Source organism: Pipra filicauda, unplaced genomic scaffold (genome assembly GCF_003945595.2).
Source record: "Pipra filicauda isolate LSUMZ 115617 unplaced genomic scaffold, ASM394559v2 scaffold192_size1418226_pilon, whole genome shotgun sequence".
NCBI classification, from domain to species: domain Eukaryota; kingdom Metazoa; phylum Chordata; class Aves; order Passeriformes; family Pipridae; genus Pipra; species Pipra filicauda.
This window is the reverse complement of record NW_024104301.1, coordinates 1,149,805-1,172,270: the sequence shown is the minus strand read 5'-3', so window position 1 is coordinate 1,172,270 and position 22,466 is coordinate 1,149,805. Positions and strand designations below refer to the sequence as shown.

Sequence of the window (22,466 nt, the reverse complement as noted above, 5' to 3'; positions counted from 1 at the left end):
CGCGCGAGGACCCCTCGGTGGCGCCATTTTGGAGTGGCGGCGGCGGCGGCTCCGTGCCCGGTGCCCTGCTCGGTGCTTCGCTCGGTTGTCCTCCCGTCCCTCCCGCTCCGCCGGCAGCATGAGCGTGGTGGAGCACGTGCGCGAGATGGCGGCCGCCGGGCTGCACTCGAACGTGCGGCTGCTCAGCGGGCTGCTCCTCACCATGAGCGGCAACAACCCGTGAGTGCCCCGCCGGCAGGGGGCGCTGAGGGGCTGAGGGGGCGGAGGGGGAGCGGGGGCAATTTGGGGGGTCCCGGTCCTGTCCCTGCACCCTGTCCCTGTCCTGTCCCTGCACCCTGTCCCTGTCCCTGCACCCTGTCCCTGTCCTGTCCCTGCACCCTGTCCCTGTCCCTGCACCCTGTCCCTGCACCCTGTCCTGTCCCCTGTCCCCGCACCCTGTCCCTTGTCCCTGCACCCTGTCCTGTCCCTGCACCCTGTCCCTGTCCCTGCACCCTGTCCTGTCCCCTGTCCCTGTCCTGTCCCTGCACCCTGTCCTGTCCTGTCCCTGCACCCTGTCCTGTCCTGTCCCCTGTCCCTGTCCCTGCACCCTGTCCTGTCCCCTGTCCCTGTCCTGTCCCTGCACCCTGTCCTGTCCCTACACCCTGTCCTGTCCCCGTCCCTGCACCCTGTCCCTGCACCCTGTTCCTGCACTCTGTCCTGTACTGTCCTGTCTCTGCACCCTTGTCCCTGTGCCTGCACCCTGTCCCTGTCGGGGATGGAGCCCGGCTCTGTTTGGGTACCAGCATCAGTGTCCCTTTGGGGTGTTCTGGCAGAGAATCCCAGAAAGGTTTGGGTTGGAAGGAACTTCGAAGATTATCTTGTTCCATTCCCCTGCCAGGGGCGGGGACACCTCCCACTAGCCCAGGTTGCTCCAAGTCCCGTCCAACCTGGCCTTGGACACTTGCAGGGATGGGGCAGCCACAGCTTCTCTGGGCAACCTGTGCCAGGGCCTCCCCACCCTCACAGGGAAGAATTTCTTCCTGATATCCAATCTAAACCTACTCTGTCAGTGTGAAGCCATTCCCCCTTGTCCTGTCACTCCAGGCCCTTGTAAATAGTCTCTCTCCATCTTTTGAGTAACAGAATCGATTTCCCCTTTCCAGGGGTGCCCTCTGTACTTCATGGCTCTACCCCTGAATCATTAGATCCCCTTTGTTTCTCAGCTGTCATTTTATTTTTAGACTGGGTTTTGAGGTACTGTTTGAAGCCCAAAACCGTAACTCTTCCAAAACCTCTGCAAACATACTGGGAGTGTTATAAAGGGGGTTTCTAAAATGTGGGAACACAGATTAGGACCCGAATAGTTGTGCAAGGAGCTGTGTTGCCTTTTAAACTTGCGTCCATTCAAACAAAACTCTAAAATTTGAGCGAGCAGAAATGCTGGATAATTAAAATGTCAGTAAAATAGTAATAATACTAATAAATAATCAAAGGTGAGTAAATCCTAAAAGAAAGTTGACCTAGTGTAATGGATATTGACAGCCTGTGGTTTGTTGTGGGAAGGATGGGGGCAGTGGCCAAGCAGCCAAACACTGAGCTGTTGTTGCTGATGAGGTGTCAGGAGTGGCTGTTACCTTTGTTTGTTCACAGATAAAAGAAATTGGTGAGATAATCCCTGTGTTTGGAATTAGTACCTGTTACTCAAGGGTCCTTCCAGGGTAGTAAAGAAGCAGCAACAGTTGGAAGTTGAAGCCAGACAAACCAAAGCTGCAGATACTTTGGATCTGTGAGGTTTTGGTTCTTAAGCAGCCAGCTGATCTCAGCCTTTCTGTTTGCATTTCTTTAGGGAACTGTTTTCACCATCTCAGAAGTACCAGCTCCTTGTTTATCACGCAGACTCTCTGTTCCATGACAAGGAATATAGGAATGCTGTCAGTAAGTACACGATGGCCTTGCAGCAGAAAAAAGCCTTAAGTAAAACTTCCAAAGTAAGACCTTCCACTGGGAATGCTACATCAACACCCCAAAGCCAGGTATTTAAAACTGATAATATGCTGTGTAAAGTGATCATGTTCCCCCTTACAATTAATGTTGCTGACTCAATATTCATAGAATTATTGAGATTGAAAAGATCCTTAAGATGGAGCCCAACCCTTATCCCAGCACTGCCGAGGTCACCACTAAACCATGTCCCTGAGCACGACCTTTACATGTCTTTTAAATACCTTAGGTTGTGGATTTACCATGTCAAATAAACCTGATACTTAAGGCTAATTAATTTAAAAACATCAAATGTTTTATTTTCTAACAGAAGACTTAAAATAGTCTTGAACATAAAATTTTCCTGTATGTGTAGCTCATGCTTTTCATTTGAAGACAGGAACAATATGAACTAGCAGTAAGTTGCATTGTTGACTTATTTGTGCTAGATAGTTTTCAACATAGTATAAATATTTAACGAGGAAACCCTATTAATTTTTTTACCTGATTAAACCAACATTGTATTTAAATCTTCCTTTTTTTGTTTCAGTGTTTACCATCAGAAATTGAAGTGAAATACAAAATGGCTGAATGTTACACAATGCTGAAGCAAGATAAAGATGCCATTGCCATTCTTGATGGGATTCCTTCCAGACAGAGGACCCCAAAGGTTAGTTCTTGCAAGTTTTTGTCACAGGTTCTTGGTCAGTGTATCTATAGGCCAGTGCCTCGTCAAAAAAGAATAAAACCTGTAGGTAAAATGCTGTTATGTCTTGGTATTTGCTTTTGTTGTGTGGTAACATTTCCTAATTTTAAATTAGCTTATTTGAACTCACTTCTTTAAAATCAGAGCAGTTTTGTATTCTCTCTGTTAGAAAGAATTCAAAAAAGGGAAGGGAGTTAAATGCTTTGTGCATCTTTGCCAACTCATTGCATAGGTGGAGCAATGTAAGATCCTTGGAAGGCTGGAGACTTTGGCAAGTAGAAGGTTTGCTAGTGCTCCATCTTTTAAAATCTTTTAATCCTTTTAAAGCACAGTTTAGATAATGTTAAATATTAGATCCCACTGTGGTCTGCAGTGCCAAATCTGTGGAGTCTTTGCTGGCTGGCTCTGTTAGTCGTAAGGGCTTAAAAGATTAACACATCAGGTCAGTCAACTGTGTTTCATGTTAAATTGTCCTAAAAGTGTACATGGCTTAGACTCCAGTCAGTGTCAGTGTTCTGTTCAAAGGCCAATTTACAGAACAGAGAAAGAAGAAAAGATTGAGAAAAACAAACTTTTTGCCTGCACAAACCAGTAAATGAAAGTGTTGTAGCAGAAACCAGCTACTGGTGTTGTGCAGAGCTCAGATAATTTCTGTTATATGATCAATCATGACTTCATTCAGAAGCTGAATGGAGACTTTCTCTGCCTTCCTAAGCTCATTCTTTCAAACACTTCGGAGGATACAGAGAGAACCACTGGAAGAGGCTGATGTAATGGATGCATCCTATCTAAACACTTGCCCATCTTTTGACTTCTCACATGTAAAACACAGATTTCAAGATGCTCTGAGCAAATACAAAAGAATGTAGATTTTGTCTCTGTACTCAGAGAGAAGCCACAATTTTAATCTTGTACTGTATGGTACATTACAGCGTTCTCAGAAGAGTGAGTAATTCTGTCTTCTGCCCAGAACAGAAGGCAGGCAGACTTGAGGACAGGGCTCTGACCTTTCTTAATTGTTCTTGCTCCTTTCTCACACTTGACTCTCCCAACATTTCTGTTGTTTGTAGATCAATATGATGTTGGCAAATCTCTACAAGAAGGCAGGTCAGGAGCGCTCCTCTGTGACGAGCTACAAAGAAGTGCTGAGGCAGTGCCCTCTGGCACTGGATGCCATCCTGGGTGGGTGTCTGCAGTGTTGAATAGTGCTATAATTTGAATTATACTTGGGACTAGGTGACTGTCTTGCGTTTGCATGTGGTATATAATGCCTATGTTATGCAAGTTTTAACAAGCTGCCTGTTTATGCTTGTCAAGGGATGCAGTTTCTGGTCCTCAGACAATTAATTTGTGTCAAAGGCAGTTTTTGGTGGCTGAGATTGATGTATGTACTGTCCTGAACAGGCTTGCTGTCGCTGTCAGTGAAAGGAGCAGAAGTGGCCTCCATGACCATCAACATAATCCAGAGCATTCCCAACTTGGACTGGCTTTCCGTGTGGATCAAGGCATACGCCTTTGTGCACACAGGAGATAACACAAGAGCAATAAACACCATTTGGTAAGAGAGGAAAGAGCATGATGCAATCACATAATATATTAATCATACATAATGCTATTGAAAGTGACATTTATAAATAATGGGCATTTGTCTCGCTTTAAGCTCTTTGGAGAAGAAGTCCTTGCTGAGGGATAACGTGGACTTGCTGGGGAGCTTAGCAGACCTGTACTTCAGAGCTGGAGATAATAAAAACTCTATCCTAAAATTTGAACAAGCACAAATGCTGGATCCTTACCTAATAAAAGGTGAGCAAATCCTAAAAGAAGGTTGACCTGATGAGTAACAGCCACATGCAGCTGGGTGTTGTATATTGTTTTACCAGTTCAGAACTGCCATTCAGAAGCTGCGTGTCTTGAACTGTTACTGGTAAATGCACAGTTTAAAGTAGGTGTTTGTGGGTTTGGTTCTGGTGGGTTTTCTTCCTGTTGTGAATGAACTTTCCATTTCTTGAGGGTTGATCTTCAGACATGTCTCTATAGGGATGGATGTGTATGGTTATTTATTGGCACGTGAAGGTCGGCTCGAGGATGTGGAGAACTTGGGCTGCCGCCTCTTCAATATTTCTGACCAGCATGCAGAACCCTGGGTGGTGTCCGGGTAAGCTGGTTTCTTTCTTTTCTTACCTTACCCATAAATAGCTATTTTGGTTCTTCTCTGCATCTTTAAACCTCCTCTCCTCCTTTCCTCCCTTTCCCCCTCCACGCCTGCGCACAGGCACTGCAGGCAGCACATACTTACAATCCCTCTCTTCTCTCTGTAGGTGTCACAGTTTCTACAGCAAACGCTACTCCCGTGCCTTGTACTTGGGAGCCAAAGCCATCCAGCTGAACAGCAACAGTGTCCAGGCCCTGCTCCTGAAAGGAGCCGCCCTGCGGAACATGGGCCGGGTGCAGGAAGCCATCATCCACTTCCGAGAGGCCATTCGGCTCGCGCCCTGCAGGCTGGACTGCTATGAGGGTCAGTGCAGAGCTGGCTTGGTGTCAAAGCTGGGGTCGTGGTGCTGGGGAGGCAAGGGAACAGCCAGGAGTTGTGTCCTCCTCTTGGCTTTCTGGTATATCAGTTAATTCTTACCCCAAAATCTGTAAAGCGGTAGAAGCGCTCAGATGAGAGAGATTAGAGGATGTCTGGAGTATCTAGAGAGTAGAATCCCTCCAGAACATCTAGAGAGTATCTTGTCTAAAGATACCAGGCTCATCAATGTGAAGAATGGAACAGTGATGTCACAGTCAGGGGTTTTACCAGGTCTGTGAGAGATACTAGAGAATGTATGGGCTTGTAAGAATGATTTTCACAAAAGGGATTTTCTTGTTGTTTTTTTATTGTTTTGTTTTGATTATACTGGATATAAACAGACTTGGGTGTTTTGGATCATGACATGAACTATATGGTTAGTTCTACTGGGAGCTTTGTTTTCTTATATTTATTTAAATATTTAGATATTTAAATCTTGTTGATCTCGACAGCAGCTTCAGTGAAGAGTCCAGGTGAAGTATTAATATCTCATTACTGGAATTAGACAAAAATGTTAGATTAGATGTACTTAGAGTTTGGGTTTTTTTGTTTCAGTCTGTGCTCATAAATAGAAGTAGTGAAATCAGTTATCTGTAGAATGGGTATGTTAACATGGACAGAGTCCCTTTCTCACTTGCAGCTGTATTTCTTTATTGGAGTGCCAGCTGGGCAAATAACTGAGGAGGTGAGTGCAGTGCTGACTCAAAAACTGAGATGTTTCCATTTGATGTCACCAGGTCTCATCGAGTGTTACCTGGCATCCAACAGCATCCGTGAAGCCATGGTGATGGCAAACAATGTGTACAAAACTCTGGGAGCAAATGCCCAGACACTCACCCTGCTGGCAACTGTCTGCCTGGAGGACCCCGTCACACAGGAAAAAGCAAAAACCTTACTGGACAAAGCACTAACACAAAGACCTGATTACATTAAAGCTGTGGTAAAGAAAGCAGAACTTCTTAGTAAGTGCTTTTTTTCCCTGTGTTGGTTTATTTAGAGATACTCTTGTATGTGGAAGAGTGTTCTTCAGGCTCATCAATGTGAAGGATGTAGCAGTGATGTTACAACCCAGGGATTTATCAGTTCTATCCTGAAGGAAGAATCACAGAGATTCATTGCATCCAGCAGCTGATACTGCACCACACCAGCACTTAAAGCATTTGCAAACAGAATGTTTCGACTTCAGAGTAGATGTAATTGTGAGTGTAGCAGGTATTGCAACAAAAAGCCATTGTTTAGAGTTAATCTTGCAAGGAGTAGATCACTGCTGCCCTCCTTGCTGACAGCGCTGAAGGGACATACAGTCTGGTGTTGTGATGACTCTGTGAACACTCTGACTTTATAGATTTATCTCAGCTATTAATTAAAACTGTAGTTTTGCCTGTGAACAGGTAGAGAGCAGAAGTATGAAGATGGAATTGCTTTGCTGAGGAATGCACTGGCCAATCAGAGTGACTGTGTGCTGCACCGGATCCTGGGAGACTTCCTGGTGGCTGTCAATGAGTACCAGGAAGCAATGGACCAGTACAGTATAGCCCTGAGGTAAAGCACACCCTGAGATTGCAGTAGGTTTCTAGGAACCAACAATCAGCTTGACTAAGTAAAGAGTTGAACCACTGATTGATTAGAATGAGAATCAGAGATGGCTTTACATCACTCTCCCTTAAAACAAACAAAAACGTACAAATTACATCCTCTTAATTAATTAGTTGGTCTTAAGGCTTTGATCTGAGAAGTGCACAATGTAGGGACTGCATTAATATTAAACATGTCACTAGGCTTGTGATTCCTTAACTAACAAAAGGTTTAAGGCATGAAATTATTTATAGTTATTAATTAATAGTCAGGCACATTAAAATCCATTCCTTTAGACTAGAAGGTACTATATAAAAATGAGCTATTCAGTAAATTTAAGTAGTGTGATTCAACTTAACATAACCTAAATGTTATTTTAGGATGTTACCATGTTAAATATTCCCATGTTTTGATTCCAGCAACTTCAGTGTGCCTTAAATCCAGCACATTATGTCCACTGTAAACTTGTATAGCTTAAATGGGTCAGCTGGTTTTTGCTTGGATATAATATATTTAGTCAGAGTCATTTACATTTTTACTGCTTTGCTGCCACTTTATAATTAGTATTGTTGGGAGAGGTGACTAAGTTTTCTGGAAGAGTGGGATGTTTAGATAAGTGCATTCTTGAGGATCAAAACTGTTTTATATGGAGATTTAATACTCAGTGGTACAGTCACCCTTAGGGGAAGTTGCATCAGCTACTAAAATAAGCTTCTTGATGAAGTTAAACAGGAAGTGGAGACAGCAAGCTGAGATTTTGTTATTCTTCTTTACACTAAGGCCACAAATAAAGAGAAAAAAAGTTTCAGGACAATGCTTTCTTTTTGTTCCTTTCTTCAGTTTGGATCCAAACGATCAGAAGTCACTAGAAGGACTGCAGAAAATGGAAAAAGAGGAAAGTCCAACAGATGCCACCCAGGAAGAAGATGTGGATGACATGGAGGGAAGTGGAGAAGAAGGGGACTTGGAAGGCAGTGACAGTGAAGCAGCTCAGTGGGCAGATCAAGAACAGTGGTTTGGGATGCAATAAAGGTCTCACCCACTGCTTGTTCTGGCACTTGAACACACCACTAGGGCCATTCTTCTTAGAAGAACAGAAACTATGATTTTTTTGCAGTAACAAAGGACCTTTTTTTGTTTGTTTTTTTTAATAGACTCTGAAACCATTTAATACTCCTGTACATCTCAGTACCATGAGGATTCTCGATGCTTCTTATTTATTAAGTATAAGGGACTAACTGCATCCACGGTTATTTGCAACTTTCATTTTGAAAAAGTCCTGCTAAAAGTAAAACCACCAGAATCTGAAGTGTGTAATGAGCCTGTTGGGATGAAAACAATGTCTGAGTTCTGTCCAGGGCTGTGTGTGCTTGGAGCTGTAAATACAGGGGTTTGTACTCCTTGGTGGGAAGGGTCTTACTCTCGTTTGTGTGCTCCTGTTTCAGCTCGTGCTCATGTTGAAAGTCTGGGGCAGTTGACTGGATGTGACTGAAAGCAGCACTTTTCTCTTGCTGTGTTTGTTGAATTAATTTGTCTTTTTCCAGGGCATTACCTGTGCTGTCCAGGAGAAGTTTGGGACAATAGGCAACTTGGACTTACAGGACATTTTTTGTAGCTGACTGATTTCTCTGTGTACAGAGTTGAGCCAATGGTGGAGAATTAAAGTGATTTCCTCAGTCCTTACTAAACCCTGTAATCACTTAAAGTCTGTACATGAGCATTTATTTTAAAATGAAGTTTAGTTTTATTTCAGGATGTTCCTAAAAGCTTTTACAGCAGTGACTCAAAGCACTTCACATTCTGTATACAGCACTGACATTTAAAATGGTATAAAAGGAATCCATCCCTCTTCCCTTGCATTGCTGGAGAAATGTTAAATTATGCAAAAACCCATATTGTCCTGGTTTTTCCATGTTTATGTACTTCCTGGTTTTGTCAGGTAACACTTGAATTCATATGTTTTCCCCTCACCTTTTGAAGCAAAGTCACTTCATGTACAGATTCTCAGCATTTCAAGGGTGAGCTGCTTTGGGTAATCTAGAAACTGTTGCAGTTCTGTGGGCTTGATGTGTGGGAGGAGGAATTACTTATTTTTCTTACTGTTCTGATTGCCTTAGTCTTTACCAAAACACGGGGTTTTTTTTATCTTTATATTGGCAATTTAATGCCTTTTGTATTTATTCTGTTACCACAGGTATGCTGGAGCACACAGACTTTTTTTAGAAAGCTAAAAAATAGTTTTGAGTATCGGAGGAAAAATGGCTGTTTGATATAACTGCATGAGATGGAAAAGAAGCTTCTCCCTGTAAGGCAGATAAGAGTAAAATATCATCCCTCTGTGATGTATCAAAAATGCAAACAAAGAATAGGCAGATTATGGGCTGTTTTGGAAATGTTTTGGTATGTCACATCTAACAAAAGAGGAGTCTAATTTAAAAAAAGAAAAGAGCTGGGTGCCTGTTCTCTCTGGAATTTCCTGGGCTTTAAACTTTCCAAAATATCAGATTGAACTGTGGTTGTTTGAAGGTGATTTGGGAAGAACAGCAAAGCATGTGCTGCTGTCCTGGGGGGTGGATGGGCATGAGCTGCTCCTGCTCTTCCATTGAGCAAATCCACCAAATGAGAGGCCTGATCCTGGTCTTCCCTTGTACCATTGCTGTGGGATGCAGTGAATAGATTTCAGCTCATCATATGTCTCATGACAGAAATATATTTGTACAAGCAAATTCAAAGCATCTTTTTTAAAAAAAAAAAAGAGCTTTGTTTTCTCTTCACACTCAACATTCATCTGATTCATCTGCAGCTTTCTAGTTGTATTGCAGACCTCTGCTGTGGGTGAAAATGGAGTAGTTTGTGGTGTGTTTGTATATAATCTGATAATCTCTGCTCTAAGAACAGGCAGGAAACTAAAACTACTTCAAGATAAGTGTGTTTAGGTGCAGCTTTAACAAGTCCAGGCACACCTTAGGACACCTTGAGGTGGCTGTTCAAAATAGAGTTGGATCCTTGCTGCTTTGGTTTTCTGAGAACTTGGCCCCTCACTGGAAACTAAATGTCAGATCCTGCAGATAAACCTCGGTGAGTATCTGATGTGTTGGGCTCACGTAGCTGGTGTGTAATCTTTGCTAATAGTTGTACAGTAAGGGACTAAGGAATTTCAAGGTGCATTTGAGATTATATAGATATATTTAGCACTCACTTCAGAATTCTAGAGGGATTCTTGTCTATTAATGAGCCTTCATTAGCACTCTAATTTTAGAATGTGATCTCTGGTTTTGCAGAGATCTTGTAGTCTCCAGTGCCCTTCTAGTTCAGGGAATAGAACAATTAGCCCTTAATGAGCAGCTGACCTCATTCCCTCCCTCAGTCACGTGCTGTGCACCTTAGAAGAAAAGATCACAAAGCCAAAAACTGAAGTTCAGGCTGTGTCAAATCGGGGATGGAAGTGAAACAGTTTGTGAGGCAAAAAAGCTGTTGCCATCCAGTTCTAACTGTACAGTGTTGGCATGTCTGAGATGCCAGTCTGGAGCTGGGTAAGGACAGAGTGCCCACGTTTGCTTGAAATCACTGAGTTTAAGTCACAAATGTAATTTAAGTTTTAGTTCTTTCCTGTTTTGCAATAGGAAAGACAAGAAGTGGTGGAAAGGGACTGAATTACTTCAAACCATACGTAGACTTGGGTGAGGGCTAAAAGGCTGAGTTTAGCAGAGCCTAAAAGCAGCACAAATTCAGGATGTGGCTAGAAATTGCCTAAATAATGCATTTATTCACACTTTATCCTGCCATGTGCTGATAACACCTGAAATTCCAGCAGTATTTCTAGTTCTGATTTCCAGATCTTGGGAATTCTAGAATTGTGAAGCAGAGATGAAGAAGGGACTGCTGGCCAGTATCAGTGTTTTCTGTCCAACTGAGGTGCTTCTTCCTTTCCTGCTACTGCTGATTATAGAGAGATTTTTGATTAACTAGCAATTTTTTTCCCTCATTAGGCCTGTTTGTGTGGTGATTCTTCCCTCCTTGCTTTTCAGGAGCTCAGTGATGTGTGAACTGATCCATCCACGACAGAAGCAGGGAGGATTTCTGATTCAGCGAAATTTACTCCCTCCCTTAGATCTCAGGGGTAAGAAAATCTCAAAGGCTGTGTCAGCCACTGTAATTTCAAGTTACACAAATACACCACATCCAAATATCTTTTAGGAAAACAGATCTAAATCAGTGCAGTCTGCAGGGGTCTGAAATTTAGTGACCTTAGGTGGGCTTAAACTGAGTATAAACCTGTGATTTCAAACTAAATAACCTTAGACAGGGCTTAAAGTTCTAGATAAGCTGTATTCAGTACTGCCCTTCAGTAAATTGGGACCATTTTATTTAGTGCCCAGCAGAACTCAAGCACATTGCAGTTGGTTTCAGTGTAGTTTCTTCATGGAAAGGATCCAGTGTGGGCCTGAATATTTACAGGCAACAAGAAGTCCAGTTACATGGCAGTGGCTGGAGGGGCGGCAGCAGCAGCAGGAGCAGCACTGCTCAGCTACTGTGGATCAGGGATTTGGAACATCTCCCAGCTGGACTCCCAGGCTGGGGGAGTTCAGGGGTTGGCAGAAATGAGCTCCTTACTTTAGCAGTTGATCCAAGAGCTTTGGTCGATCTGGCAGCACAAAAGGGCCTGTTCCTGTGCTGGAGAGGCAGCGTGTGCTTTGCTAGAAAAAGCTGTTACGATGCCAGTTCTTTCCCTGAACTATTTAACTATTGAAAAATGCTTCCAATTTTTATATTCCTACTTTATTTCCTTGCATTCAGTGTGTGCTATGCTGTGTTACTCCTTGATGTGCAGTATGGTTGGGTGGGCTGAAGCTGCTAACTTGGCTTCATCCTCTTGGAATACTAAATAGTTTTCCAGGACACTGAAGTGTGGTGACATCAGCAGGGCAACATCAGCAATCAGTGCTCAACTTCCTTAGGCTGCTCTGTGGAAGCTGCTGTCCGTGTGGTTCCTGGGATAAATATCTGTTGGGAAGCCAGTAAAGTTGGGATCTGTGACTGAGGAGCTGCTTTGCCTTGTAAAACTTGATGGGTGCTGATAGGAGTGGGAAGGTGGTGTAACCTCAATTTCTGCTTTCCCTGCTGAGGTCCATAGTGAAAGTGAGATGGGAAATTTGTATGGATTGATTGTCAATCTGGAATGTTGGTGTCTGTGTAACTAACACGGGGAAAGTTTGGCATTACTCTGAAAAAAGCAGTAATTCCTGTATTAGCCCAAATTCTCTCTGGCCAGGGCAGCTCCTGGATTCTGGCTGTGCCAAGAGGAGGGACAGGGTATGGAGACAGGCTGTCACCTTTCCTCAGCTCCCCAGGAGAGCTTTTAATAGGTGCGAAAGGAGGAGGTGGCTCCCATTGACCTTTTGGTGTCAGTTCTGCAGAGGATAATGTCACACTGAAACTCAGCCAATTTGATAAAGTTGGAGGTCAAGTGTTTGCTCCCCTTGTGGAAATATACTGGGCTCGGAGAAGTTTTAAGGACCCTCCACCCAGCTCTCTGGAAATATTTGAGTTTTTGGAAGAGAGATTTAACCCTTCCTGTGCTGTGCTTTGATTTCTGCTTTTGTTGCTGCTGCTGCTCTTGCCTGAAAAGGGGGATAAGGAAACAGATGGGTTTGATCTCTTTTTGTACTGGGATTTACCATCCATGGAAGTAAATTCAGAGGCTTCACAGGGTGGCAGGAAGAACATCCATCATCTGGCCTTAAAGAGGTGTCAAGAGGTTTACAGCTTGGTGCTGGGGTTCTGTGGTAGGACACCAAGGTGCTGTGTGGTGAAGGGAGGTGTATGGCCCAGTCCTAACCCCAGTCTAGTCCCAGTGCCAGCCCAGTGAGCAGAGCCTTTCCACTGGGTAAAAGAGGGACTGAGAGGCTTGATGGGATGCTGCCAGCAGGCCTTTCACCCAGATGGAAATGTCTTGGAAAAGACTTCAAAGTCTTGAAGCTGCCATGCAGCTGGTGAGGGAGCTCTTAATCCCATTAGGATTTGGGATCAGAGCATCAGCAGCTCTGTTTTGGGAAAGGTTGGATGCTGTTAGTCTTTCAGAGTAAGTCTGCCCAGCCGGCAGCTCCAAGAGCAGGAAGGGCATCACCCCCATAGACTCAGCTATAAGGGAATTACTCTTATAGGTTCAGTTCCCACTGTCTCTAATGAAAGGACAGAGCCTTGGCCTGATTAGGTAAACCCCTGGAGCCTGCTACATTGAGTCTGAAGTCTTCTCTGCAATTCCATGTGGATAAATCGTTGGGATGTAATATTTTAGAAGACCACCTCAGGTGCTCAGAGCTCTGCAGACTGAGCAGAGGGGGATTGCTGGTCTGTCTGTAAAAGTCCCAGGATTTTCCTGTGGCTTTTCCCTAACTCAGTGGGGAAGAAAAATTGCCATCTCCCCTCCCCAAGGCTTCTCTTGTTTCTCGCCCACCCTCCTGGGGGTGGATGTGGGCTCTAATCACACACAAATTCACTTCGAGGTAAAAATGGGGTTATTTCCTGCCCTCTGTATTTAGAGTTTGATGTAATGTGCCCATAATGCCTCATAACTGCTCTATGGGGAGCTGCTTCCTTGCTCTGCTGTCAGTGGCTCATCCATGTGATGCTTTAGAGCTGGGGGTTGCAGGGAGAAGAGGAGGAGGAGGAGGAGGAGGGGGAAGATGAAGCTGTTGATTTCGGCATCTCTTACCACACACTCTTGCACTGAGTACCTTGGCAACCCACTGAGCATCACGTTCTGCTCACATGGCTGTACTCCAGAGTGCTGCCTCAGGGTCACTTGAGGGACTCTGCCTTTAGCTTGCAGATCATCCTTTAAAGAAACGTTTAAAAATCAGGTGTGAGTTCGTGTCACTTTGCTCAGAGAGGCGCTGTCTGAGCGCAGAGGTGCTGGAATGTACCTCGCTGTGACAGCAGCTCGAGCTGTTCCCTGAATAATGACTTTGTATCTCCCTGAGCATTACACTCGGCACCCGTGCTGGGGACAAGAATTTCCACAGGCTGAGAAAAGGGGCAGGAGATGGGCCAGGCAGGAGCACGTTGGTACATGGGATGGTGAGATCTGAGCAACACTTCAGCTGCAAGGGAGCCTCGTTGTCCCTTTGGTTGCTTCCTAATTACAGCCAGGCTGAGGCTGTGACAAGAGGTGCTACTGGGGCAGTTCTGGCCAAATGCCTGTGATCCCTCAGCCCAGGTGTCCCTGGGAAGTGCAAATGGGAGCCCTTCACTGCCCCAGCAGGAAGGGCTGTGCTGGCAGAGCTCTTGGTGTGCTGAGGCTCCAAATGCAGCCCCGGGAAGAGCTGCAGTGGGAGGTAAGGAGTGTGGAGCTGGGCTCTGACAGCCCCAGCCGGGGGGTGAGAGCAGAGCTCAGCCTGCCCACACAACACTACCATAGTAGGAAGCAGCCACAGCAGCTCAGCCCGAGGCCTTAACACACCCTCCACCATCCCAGAGTTCTGCTGGACAATGGAATTCAACCTCTGTATTTTTAAACCTCACACCGTGGCATTTGAAGGGTCTCAGACGTGTCACCTCATTTGGATAAGGCCGTTTGCCAGCACGGTGCTGCTCTCAGGGGCTGAGGCTGAGGGCCATTACACCTCATTTAAAACATATTCCTCAAGTTGCCTCTTATTCCAAACAAAACATAGTGTTTGGGCTTTGGAGCAGAGCATTACAAGACACTTGGAAAAGCCAGCTTTTACCCTTGAGGTGCTTTAGCCTTGCCTAACTCCTGCGCTGTGAGCTCGTGGCAGAACAGCCCCTGGTGTGGGGAAGGGAGTGAGCCCAAAGTGCCAAGCACTCCCAGCAGGATGCTCGTGGTGTGGTTTGGAGCAAATACATTTGGTTCATCCTCCTTTTGCCTACGGAAGGGGAAGAGACCAGGAGCTACTTTAGGCTGGGGCAATTTAGAAGATAGAATAGGACAAAAAAAAAAAAAAAAAAAAAGATGTAGTTGGGAAAGAATTGTTTATTTTACGTTTTCTCAGAGGGATTTTACAAACAATGGAGCATTTTAAAAAAACTGAGTGATCAAAGTACTTGACAGTGTCCCTTAAACACACACACAAGCCCCTGGACAGAGGAAATCACACCAGCGAGGAGGTCAATACTGCCGAGGAGCAGCTGCATCTGCATAGTTCTAGGAGGGAAGATTGTGGTGGTGCTAAAAAGTGGCATCCTGGCATTAAAATAAGAAGAGCACGGACCTGCAGGAAACAAAGTGCATCAAATACCACGCCGAGTATGTATTGGAGAATAAATTTATTTACCTGATACAAATGAAACTAGGTGTGATGCTCCTTTTACTGTCAGCATGTCAATAGACAATTGATCTTATTTACAACTTCTAAAGGTCGCACATGCAGCTGTGGGAACTGGCTACGTCGTTGTTGCTTTTCAGATAAATGCATCACAATATTTTGTATTGCACCAACATCTGTCTTACTGCCTTAGATTTAAATAAGTTACATTACAGTGCAAAAGAGGTTGATTTGCACAGATGATAAAAAAATCCAAAGTTATGAAGTGGAGGCTTACGGTTTAACATTCATCTGTAATCGTTTCCATGGATTTATAAATAGGAGAGCATTGTACAGAAGCTGTTGGAGTTGGATGTTTGGATGATACAATACAGAGAGATCCATCTACAACCCAAGGCATGCATTATCTGATATTGTACATTGTATAAACTGACATTTTACATACAGGAAATATGGGAAATTGGCTGACAGCTCCGTGATTCTTGTTCAAGGAAAACCCAACTCTTCTCCATGCAGCACAGAAACCAACCTTCTCTGGAGAGAGTTCCGCCTCGAAAATCTATATTGCACGTTTGTACATCTGTATCATGGAGTCCTAATGGTACCACACATTTCTTCCACAGAGAACACAATGAGTTTTTGTTTTTTTAGGGAAAGCAAAGAATCTTTACACGATACATGCAGAAGTTTTGGTAGATGTGTTGCTAAAAACACATGCACGCAACAAAACAACCTTACATTTCTGCAAAATTGTTTAGGAAGCGATTACTCCAGTATTGCTGAAAAGGAAAGAAAGAAAAGGCATCAGTTAATGAAAGGATGAATGCTCAGTTATCATTATACAAGCAAGACTAAGATCAACAGTGACAGAAGAAAGAATGTTAAGTTTGCTAACTGGCTGCTCTGTCGTTGAAGGGACACTCTCAGGTTACTTTGTCCTTAAAGCCCAGACCCTCTGGATTAAAGCTCAGCTCCTCTGAGCAGAGCTCCCTTGATCACCAGCAGAGCCAGCACTTCCTACCAAAGACTGCAGTGAAAAATAATTGACATTCAAGTAACTTTTGCCTTTCTCTGCCTGATCAGTGGCAACAGACAAGTCTCACTGATTTGGAATTTTTATTTTCAAGTTTCACCCTACACACGTGGAGCTCAAGGTTTTAAGGGTGTTTTTCTAATCGAGGCATTATTCCAAGTTTGGTCCCCAAAGTGACCTAACAATGTCCCTTTTCCAGGCAGCTTGTTCTGGGAAGCAGTAGGAAAGCTTTGAAGAAGTCATTACACTACACAGATTAATGTGTAGGCCAAGGGGAGAGTAGAAGGTCCTAAAGCTCCCCCTGTACTTCACCCCCACACCACAGTGTAAGGTCAGCCCTGTGTCTGGGAGAGCCTGGGGTGCTCTGGGGCCCTACAACTCCAGGGAAGCTCTTCCAAACACTGCTTCAACACTGTAAAATTTGGGCTCTCCTGCTAAGATTTGAAAATGCATATTAATGCAATTAAGGATGTAATTAGCAGAGATTAGGGAAACAGTTAATGGTTAGAAGTGCAAAAAAGTAAAACAAGACAGGTGCAAGAGACAGACGACTCTGTATCGGTTTTACCTCCCTTCATCTCAGCAAATCGAACCCTCTTTAGGCTGTTTACCACGAACTGTGGGCAGGAGCTGTGTTCTCTGAACAGAACTGCTGTACTGCATTCTATCAGCAGATTAAAATCTCATTTTCGTACCATTAACCTCCCAACCAGACTCCCTGCAAACACGAGCCCTGGAGCACTTGGACAGACTGGTGTATGTTTTTCTGCAGCCTCTTTCATCCTCATTTATTTGCAATAACGTTTTGGGAAACCAAGTATGAACTATTTTTATTGCTTGGATGGCAGCAAGAAGGAGCAGCTCGTTGTGTAAGCTCATGGACAGCACTTTGGATCATTCATATGTGAAAGCAGAGGGAGCCCAAGGCACTGCAAAGACAAAAGCTCCTGTCTAAATATTTAGTGTAGGGCTGCAGCTGCCTGAGCATCCTCCTTGCTACAGAACCTTGGATTCAGGAGGAGCTGCTCTTATTCCAAACCCCACTGGGTTCCCAGCACAAGCCAATATCCTTCCTGGTGTTCCCAGCATAAGGCAGCATCAATCACACGATTGATCCTGGTCTTACACACCCCTCTCACACTAGAAAATAAGCAGCGACGTGTGAGGGCACCAAGGAATCCAGAAAACAGCAGAGATGACAAAGCTTGGTGAGATGAGAGCAAAGAGAAACAAAAAATATGAGGTTATTTTCTAAGAATGGAGTGGGAGATCAAGCCTGGGGAACTCTGAGCTATTTCTGCTTGAGGAAGTGCTGCTGTTTGTATGTTCTCAGGAACATGAAAAATAGGAACAGGAAAATAGGAGTTATCTATTGCTACCCCTAGTTACCCTATTTCAACCTGGGGAGGCTTGAGAGGAAATATTTGGGACCAAAGAAATTAAATGAGAATTTCAACTTCAAGATGTTGGCAAGTCAGCCTGTTATGAAAGGTCCTCCCTTCCTGGCTTCTCCAGATGAAAGGGCTGAGGCTGAAGGATAACAGATCTATACAGCTAAGGTAAATTGAGTTAACACATTTCCTGCAGTGATTCCAAACCTTGCACTGCAGTTCTGTACTTTCTGAAACAGAAAAGCCATCAGAAAAGCTGCCTTTTTCTCTCCTACTGCAACTCCCACTGCCTGCTCAGCTCCCAGGGTGGAGCCCAGACCCACAGCACTGCCTCCAGGATCACAAGGTTGTGATTCCAGGGCAGGATGAGCTGCCCAGGAGGAGGTTCATGGGGGGTCTTAATATTTGGCCAATCCAGGCCAGACAAGGCTGGGATTTACAACACCTGGAAAACAGAGGTCCTAAAGCACAGCACAGCTGCCATTGAACCTGAGACCTGCACCTGCTGATCTTGGGGAACTCTATTGCTCCACTTCTGCAGGAAGATTTGGACAAGACTCTGAGAAATAAAATCAGGGTAGATGAAGATTGCTTGGGCTCTGTAGGAGCACCTTATAAAAGCTGACTGTTCCTGTAAGCTCAGGAGCCTGTAGGGATGGATCCCACTCCATTTACCCACCACTCATCCAGCTTTTAGGGCAAACTCAAGGAACACAAGGTCCTATCCCAAGTGCCTCCAAGACATGAGCAAGCTCTCAGATGTCTGTGGAAATCCAGGACACAAGCAGCAAGATTCATTTTCAACACAGACAGGTGTTGAAGACTGAATTCTACTTATCAACAGTCATTTCCCCCTTCACTTTCTTAGAGAAGGAAAAAGGGGCCAAATAGCAGGATCATTTGGCATAAAAGAGAGGAATAGGATTGTACAAGAAGCAGGATCACTCATGGTGGCTTTAAAAAGACCACCAATATGGTGCTCTGCAGGTTCAACAGAACCAGTGCTCAAGGATTCAGTGGCATTCCTGCCCTGGAAAATGTCTGTCAATGATGTTGGGAGGACACAGAACTAACTTGCTAGTATTTGTTTCCAACAAGTAACATACTGGGACATATTTTGATCTCAAGGAATCCTGAATCACATGAACTATTATTTTTCCATTTCAAGAAACAGGGTCAAGCTTCATGCTGCTCATTTGTTATTGATACAGCAAATGGCCAGTGCAGGCCAGTGGTTTTGTGGAATGCAAAACCTTAGTTTGGCTCTTCCACACTAAAAAAGGGCATTCAAGGGGATTTAAAATGCTCACAGTTCAGCAACACACCTACTGCATCATCAGGTCAGCTCCTCTGAGCCTCTCCAGCACCAGCTCAGACAAGTCAAAGTCTCTGTAAACAGAGCACTCACAATATGCAGTGGAATTTCTGATAGAGCCTGAGTGTTCTGAGGGAAGAGTCTATATTTGAGAGCTTAAACCAAGAGAATGATGTGTGCTCGCTGGATTCCAGCTGGCACCAACAGGACACAGCCTGGAACTGTCCTGTCCCTCCAGGAGGGATCACAAAGCTGCCTGAATTTGGTTACTCAGCCTGAGCCAGCACAAGATAACACAGCACCTGCTGCTCTACAGACACAGTGACCCCAGGACAGGTTTCAGAGACTGTCCTGTTAAGCTGAGACTGTTCTTTTGCCTTCTCAGATGGCCACTGTACAAATAATGAGCTGCTTTTGCCAGGAGCAGCACCTGCCCTTTGAGCACTGCTGGTACCAGGGATGAGGGAAGGGAGGGAGCCCCTATTTCAGAGCAGGGAAAAGCTTTGGAGTAAACCAGCACCTGACCACGAGTACCAGAGAGTTTTGGACACTAAACATTCATGTTCACAGCTGTCAGGGTCTTAAGTTTGAGATAAAATTAGACAAATCTGTAACTTAAGACCAAAAGCTGTAAGACCTTGGGGCACTAAGGCTCCCAGGTGCTATAAAACAAGACCCTAAAATACACTAAACCAAAAGCAAGTGCTTTGCCTTTGGAATCAGTAATTTGAGCTTCAGACCACAAAACAAGAGTCTAAAGTGGTGATAATAATGTAGCACAGCAGAGTTTGACAAAACACAGCATGGGAATGAAGGAAATTACTATTTATTCTTCAACATGTATACATCATAATGCTATTTTACAGCAAGTCACCACTGGCAGGGTGAAATGGAAGAGAAATACTCACTTTAGTCGATGAAAGTTGGAAGGCATTGGAGAAAAACACCACAGTTAGGACTGTTAATGACTTACACATTGTTGATACAGGACTGAATTTGAAAACATGCTTTAACATTTACCGTAATAATGAAGGTGGTTAGTGCCACATCAAAATAAAAATAGTTCTATACAATATGTTCAATTTGGTCATGTGCTATTTACAGATTTTACAAAAAACACACACGAGCTTGTTACTTCAAGTCAGGCTTACAACAGGCCAGCAGAGTAACCCCATGGATACAACTGAGCATTAGTGCCCTAAGTGTAGGAAATCTAATTTCTACCTATGCAGTGCAAGTAATTTTTCCAGGTCTCATTGCAAATTTTGATCTTAAAGGGGGGGGAAAAAAGAGAAAGAAAAAGAAAGGCTCTGATGTGTAAATGAAGTATTAACCCCCAACTTAAACCCTCATTTGAATTCAAATAGATTGTGTTTGTTAAAAAGGCTTTAGATTTAAGGAGACAGAAGTAGCCCTCCCTGTCCCTGCAAAATGGGCAACACTGGCAAAATAAGGTCTTGTTACAATAAAATACAATAGACAAAATAAATAATCTTAAAAAAAACACAACCCTATTTGTGTTGAGAGTATGGAAGAACCCCAGCAGGCTGCAGCTGGAATGGTATTTTCTGCACGAGCAAGATTAGGCATTACCTCATACAGAAACTGGTGTAAACAAGGACAGTCAAGAACCAAGAGTGAGGGAAGAGGGGAACTGAGAAGGAATCCTGACCGAGGGAGCAGGACTCTCTACCCAGTGCAGAAAGTTCTGCTCGTGAATCAAACCTGACTTTATGACAAATTAAGTTTGGATGATCATGCAGAAGACAAACAGTTACATGCTTTTTAGTTTTAGACAACACACATTCATTCCCTAAAATCTGCTGCCAATTTAGTCTGATAGTGTCCGCTGGCTCAAAACAAATTTACTTTTTTTTTTTACATGATGAATAGACTATTGAACAGAACACTGTACATGCTTTTCATCTACAAAAAAATATTTGCATAAAATAGTGTTAGTTCTCTGTACATGTCAATGGACACTTTAACTGTGTATAAAAGAGGAATATATTGCCCCCACTGAAGTCAGAAAAAGCAAAAAACCAAAAATCTAGATTATGAAACCTCCATCACCGGCAAATATGTTCATGTGAAAATTCAGCAGAAATAGACAGTTGCTCTAAACAATAAAAAAATTAAGTTAAACTCTTTTTTTTTTTTTCCATTGAATGTAAAACTCGTCACCATGTCAGTCAAGACCAGAACATATCACTAAAGTTAGTGTCTGTGCTGTAAAGCCAGATAACCAAGGGCATAGTAATGAACACAAACGGCCAGGAAACTCCTTCGGTGCATGCTGACAGAGCACAGGGTTTGGTGGCAGGCCTCACACTATCTTTACCAGGTTCCAGGTAGTTACGGGCCACATATTTAAGTGTTTCATCCAGCAGAATGACAGGGAGGGAGATTTTCAACACCATCAGCCACTGAGTCACGTTCAACGGCGTGATCTGGAAGATAATCTGAAAGAAAAGCCGAGTGTTACAGAATCCCAGGATGTGCCGAGCTGGAAGGGACCCACAAGGATCATGGAGTCCAACCCTCAGCCCTGCCCAGGCCCATCCCCAAGAGTCACCCTGTGCCTGAGAGGATCATCCAAACGCTCCCTGAGCTCTGGCAGCCTTGGTGCTGTGCCCACTGCCCTGGGGAGCCTGGTCAGTGCCCAACCAAGCTCTGGGGAAGAACTTTTTCTAACATCCAACCTAAACCTGCCCTGACAGAACTCCAGGCCATTCCCTGGGTCCTGGCCGTGGTCCCCCCAGAGCAGAGCTCAGGGCCTGCCCCTCCTCTGCCCCTCACAAGGAAGTTGTAACCACAATGAGGTCTCCCCTCAGTTTCCTCCAGCTGAACGCACCAAGTGCCCTCAGCCGCTCCTCACACAGCCTCCCCTCCAGGCCCTTCCCCATCTTCACTGCCCTCCTCTGGACACTCTCTAATGCCTTAATATCTTTCTTACACTGTGGTGACCAAAGCTGCCACAATATTCCAGGTGCATCTCTCCTCCCCCTCCAGCCCTTGCCTTAAGCCCCACACAGGTTTGTGCTCTACCTCCAAGGTCAGGGGTGGGCGTGAGACACGTGCACTTACTGGCAGTGGTTCCACATAAAGGATAAGGAAGTGGAGGGACATGGACAAGCAAATGGCTCCCACCAGCCAGATGTTCTCCCACGGGGGCATCCTCATCAGGGACTGGTTTTCTGACAGGCTGCAAGAGGAACACGGGACATGTGTGTGTAGGTAACACTGACAGGAAGCTCCATGAACCACAACACCATCCAGACAGCACAGCAGCATGGCAAGGCACAGGGATCCCACTGGGAGGCAGGGAAGATCCCAGGATATGGTTTTATATGTATGTTGCAACTTTAAACTACTCTGAAAGTCAGCTCAGAAAAGCAGTCAGTCAGCCTCACATTTAATCCTGAAAGCTCTTGTATGTTCTGCTCGTTCTTGATCTGGTCCATTCTTTTCACTGTGACCCCAAAATCCTCCCTGTGGGAAGGGCAAGGGAAGGAGGGACATGGAAGCATAAGACAGAATCCACCCCAGTCCACCCAGTTCTTCTGAAGTTCACTGAAAGACTGACAGAGGGTCAAGTACTGGCACCTTCTTTAATCCTGCTCTTGATTC

General features: G+C 44.5%; 2 protein-coding genes across 4 annotated transcripts in view; one reads left to right on the top strand and one right to left on the bottom strand.

Moving 5' to 3' along the window:
- The first annotated feature begins 9 nt into the window (after window positions 1-9).
- On the top strand, window positions 10-8,514 carry ANAPC7 (anaphase promoting complex subunit 7). Its single transcript, XM_027739818.2, has 11 exons — window positions 10-219; window positions 1,826-2,012; window positions 2,510-2,629; window positions 3,736-3,847; window positions 4,070-4,223; window positions 4,326-4,468; window positions 4,703-4,820; window positions 4,984-5,180; window positions 5,972-6,196; window positions 6,626-6,776; window positions 7,650-8,514. Exons 1-11 carry the CDS (start codon window positions 119-121, stop codon window positions 7,837-7,839), a joined length of 1,698 nt encoding a protein of 565 aa, XP_027595619.1. The 5' UTR covers window positions 10-118; the 3' UTR covers window positions 7,840-8,514.
- A 6,273-nt stretch (window positions 8,515-14,787) lies between these two features.
- ATP2A2 (ATPase sarcoplasmic/endoplasmic reticulum Ca2+ transporting 2) overlaps window positions 14,788-22,466 on the bottom strand; it is a 45,516-nt gene continuing 37,837 nt past the window's right edge. The window contains exons 19-21 of one of the 3 annotated variants that reach the window (XR_003544190.2): window positions 21,924-22,041; window positions 19,745-21,298; window positions 14,788-15,876 (exon numbers count right to left, since the gene is read on the bottom strand). Coding sequence is in view for 2 of the 3 variants with exons in the window: in XM_027739760.2 (XP_027595561.1) it covers window positions 21,029-21,298; window positions 21,924-22,041 (388 nt within the window). In the remaining variant the exon portion in view is untranslated. Of the gene's footprint in view, window positions 15,877-19,646; window positions 21,299-21,923; window positions 22,042-22,466 lie in introns of those variants that run through there. The other 2 variants (XM_027739761.2, XM_027739760.2) reach the window with 2 other exon arrangements.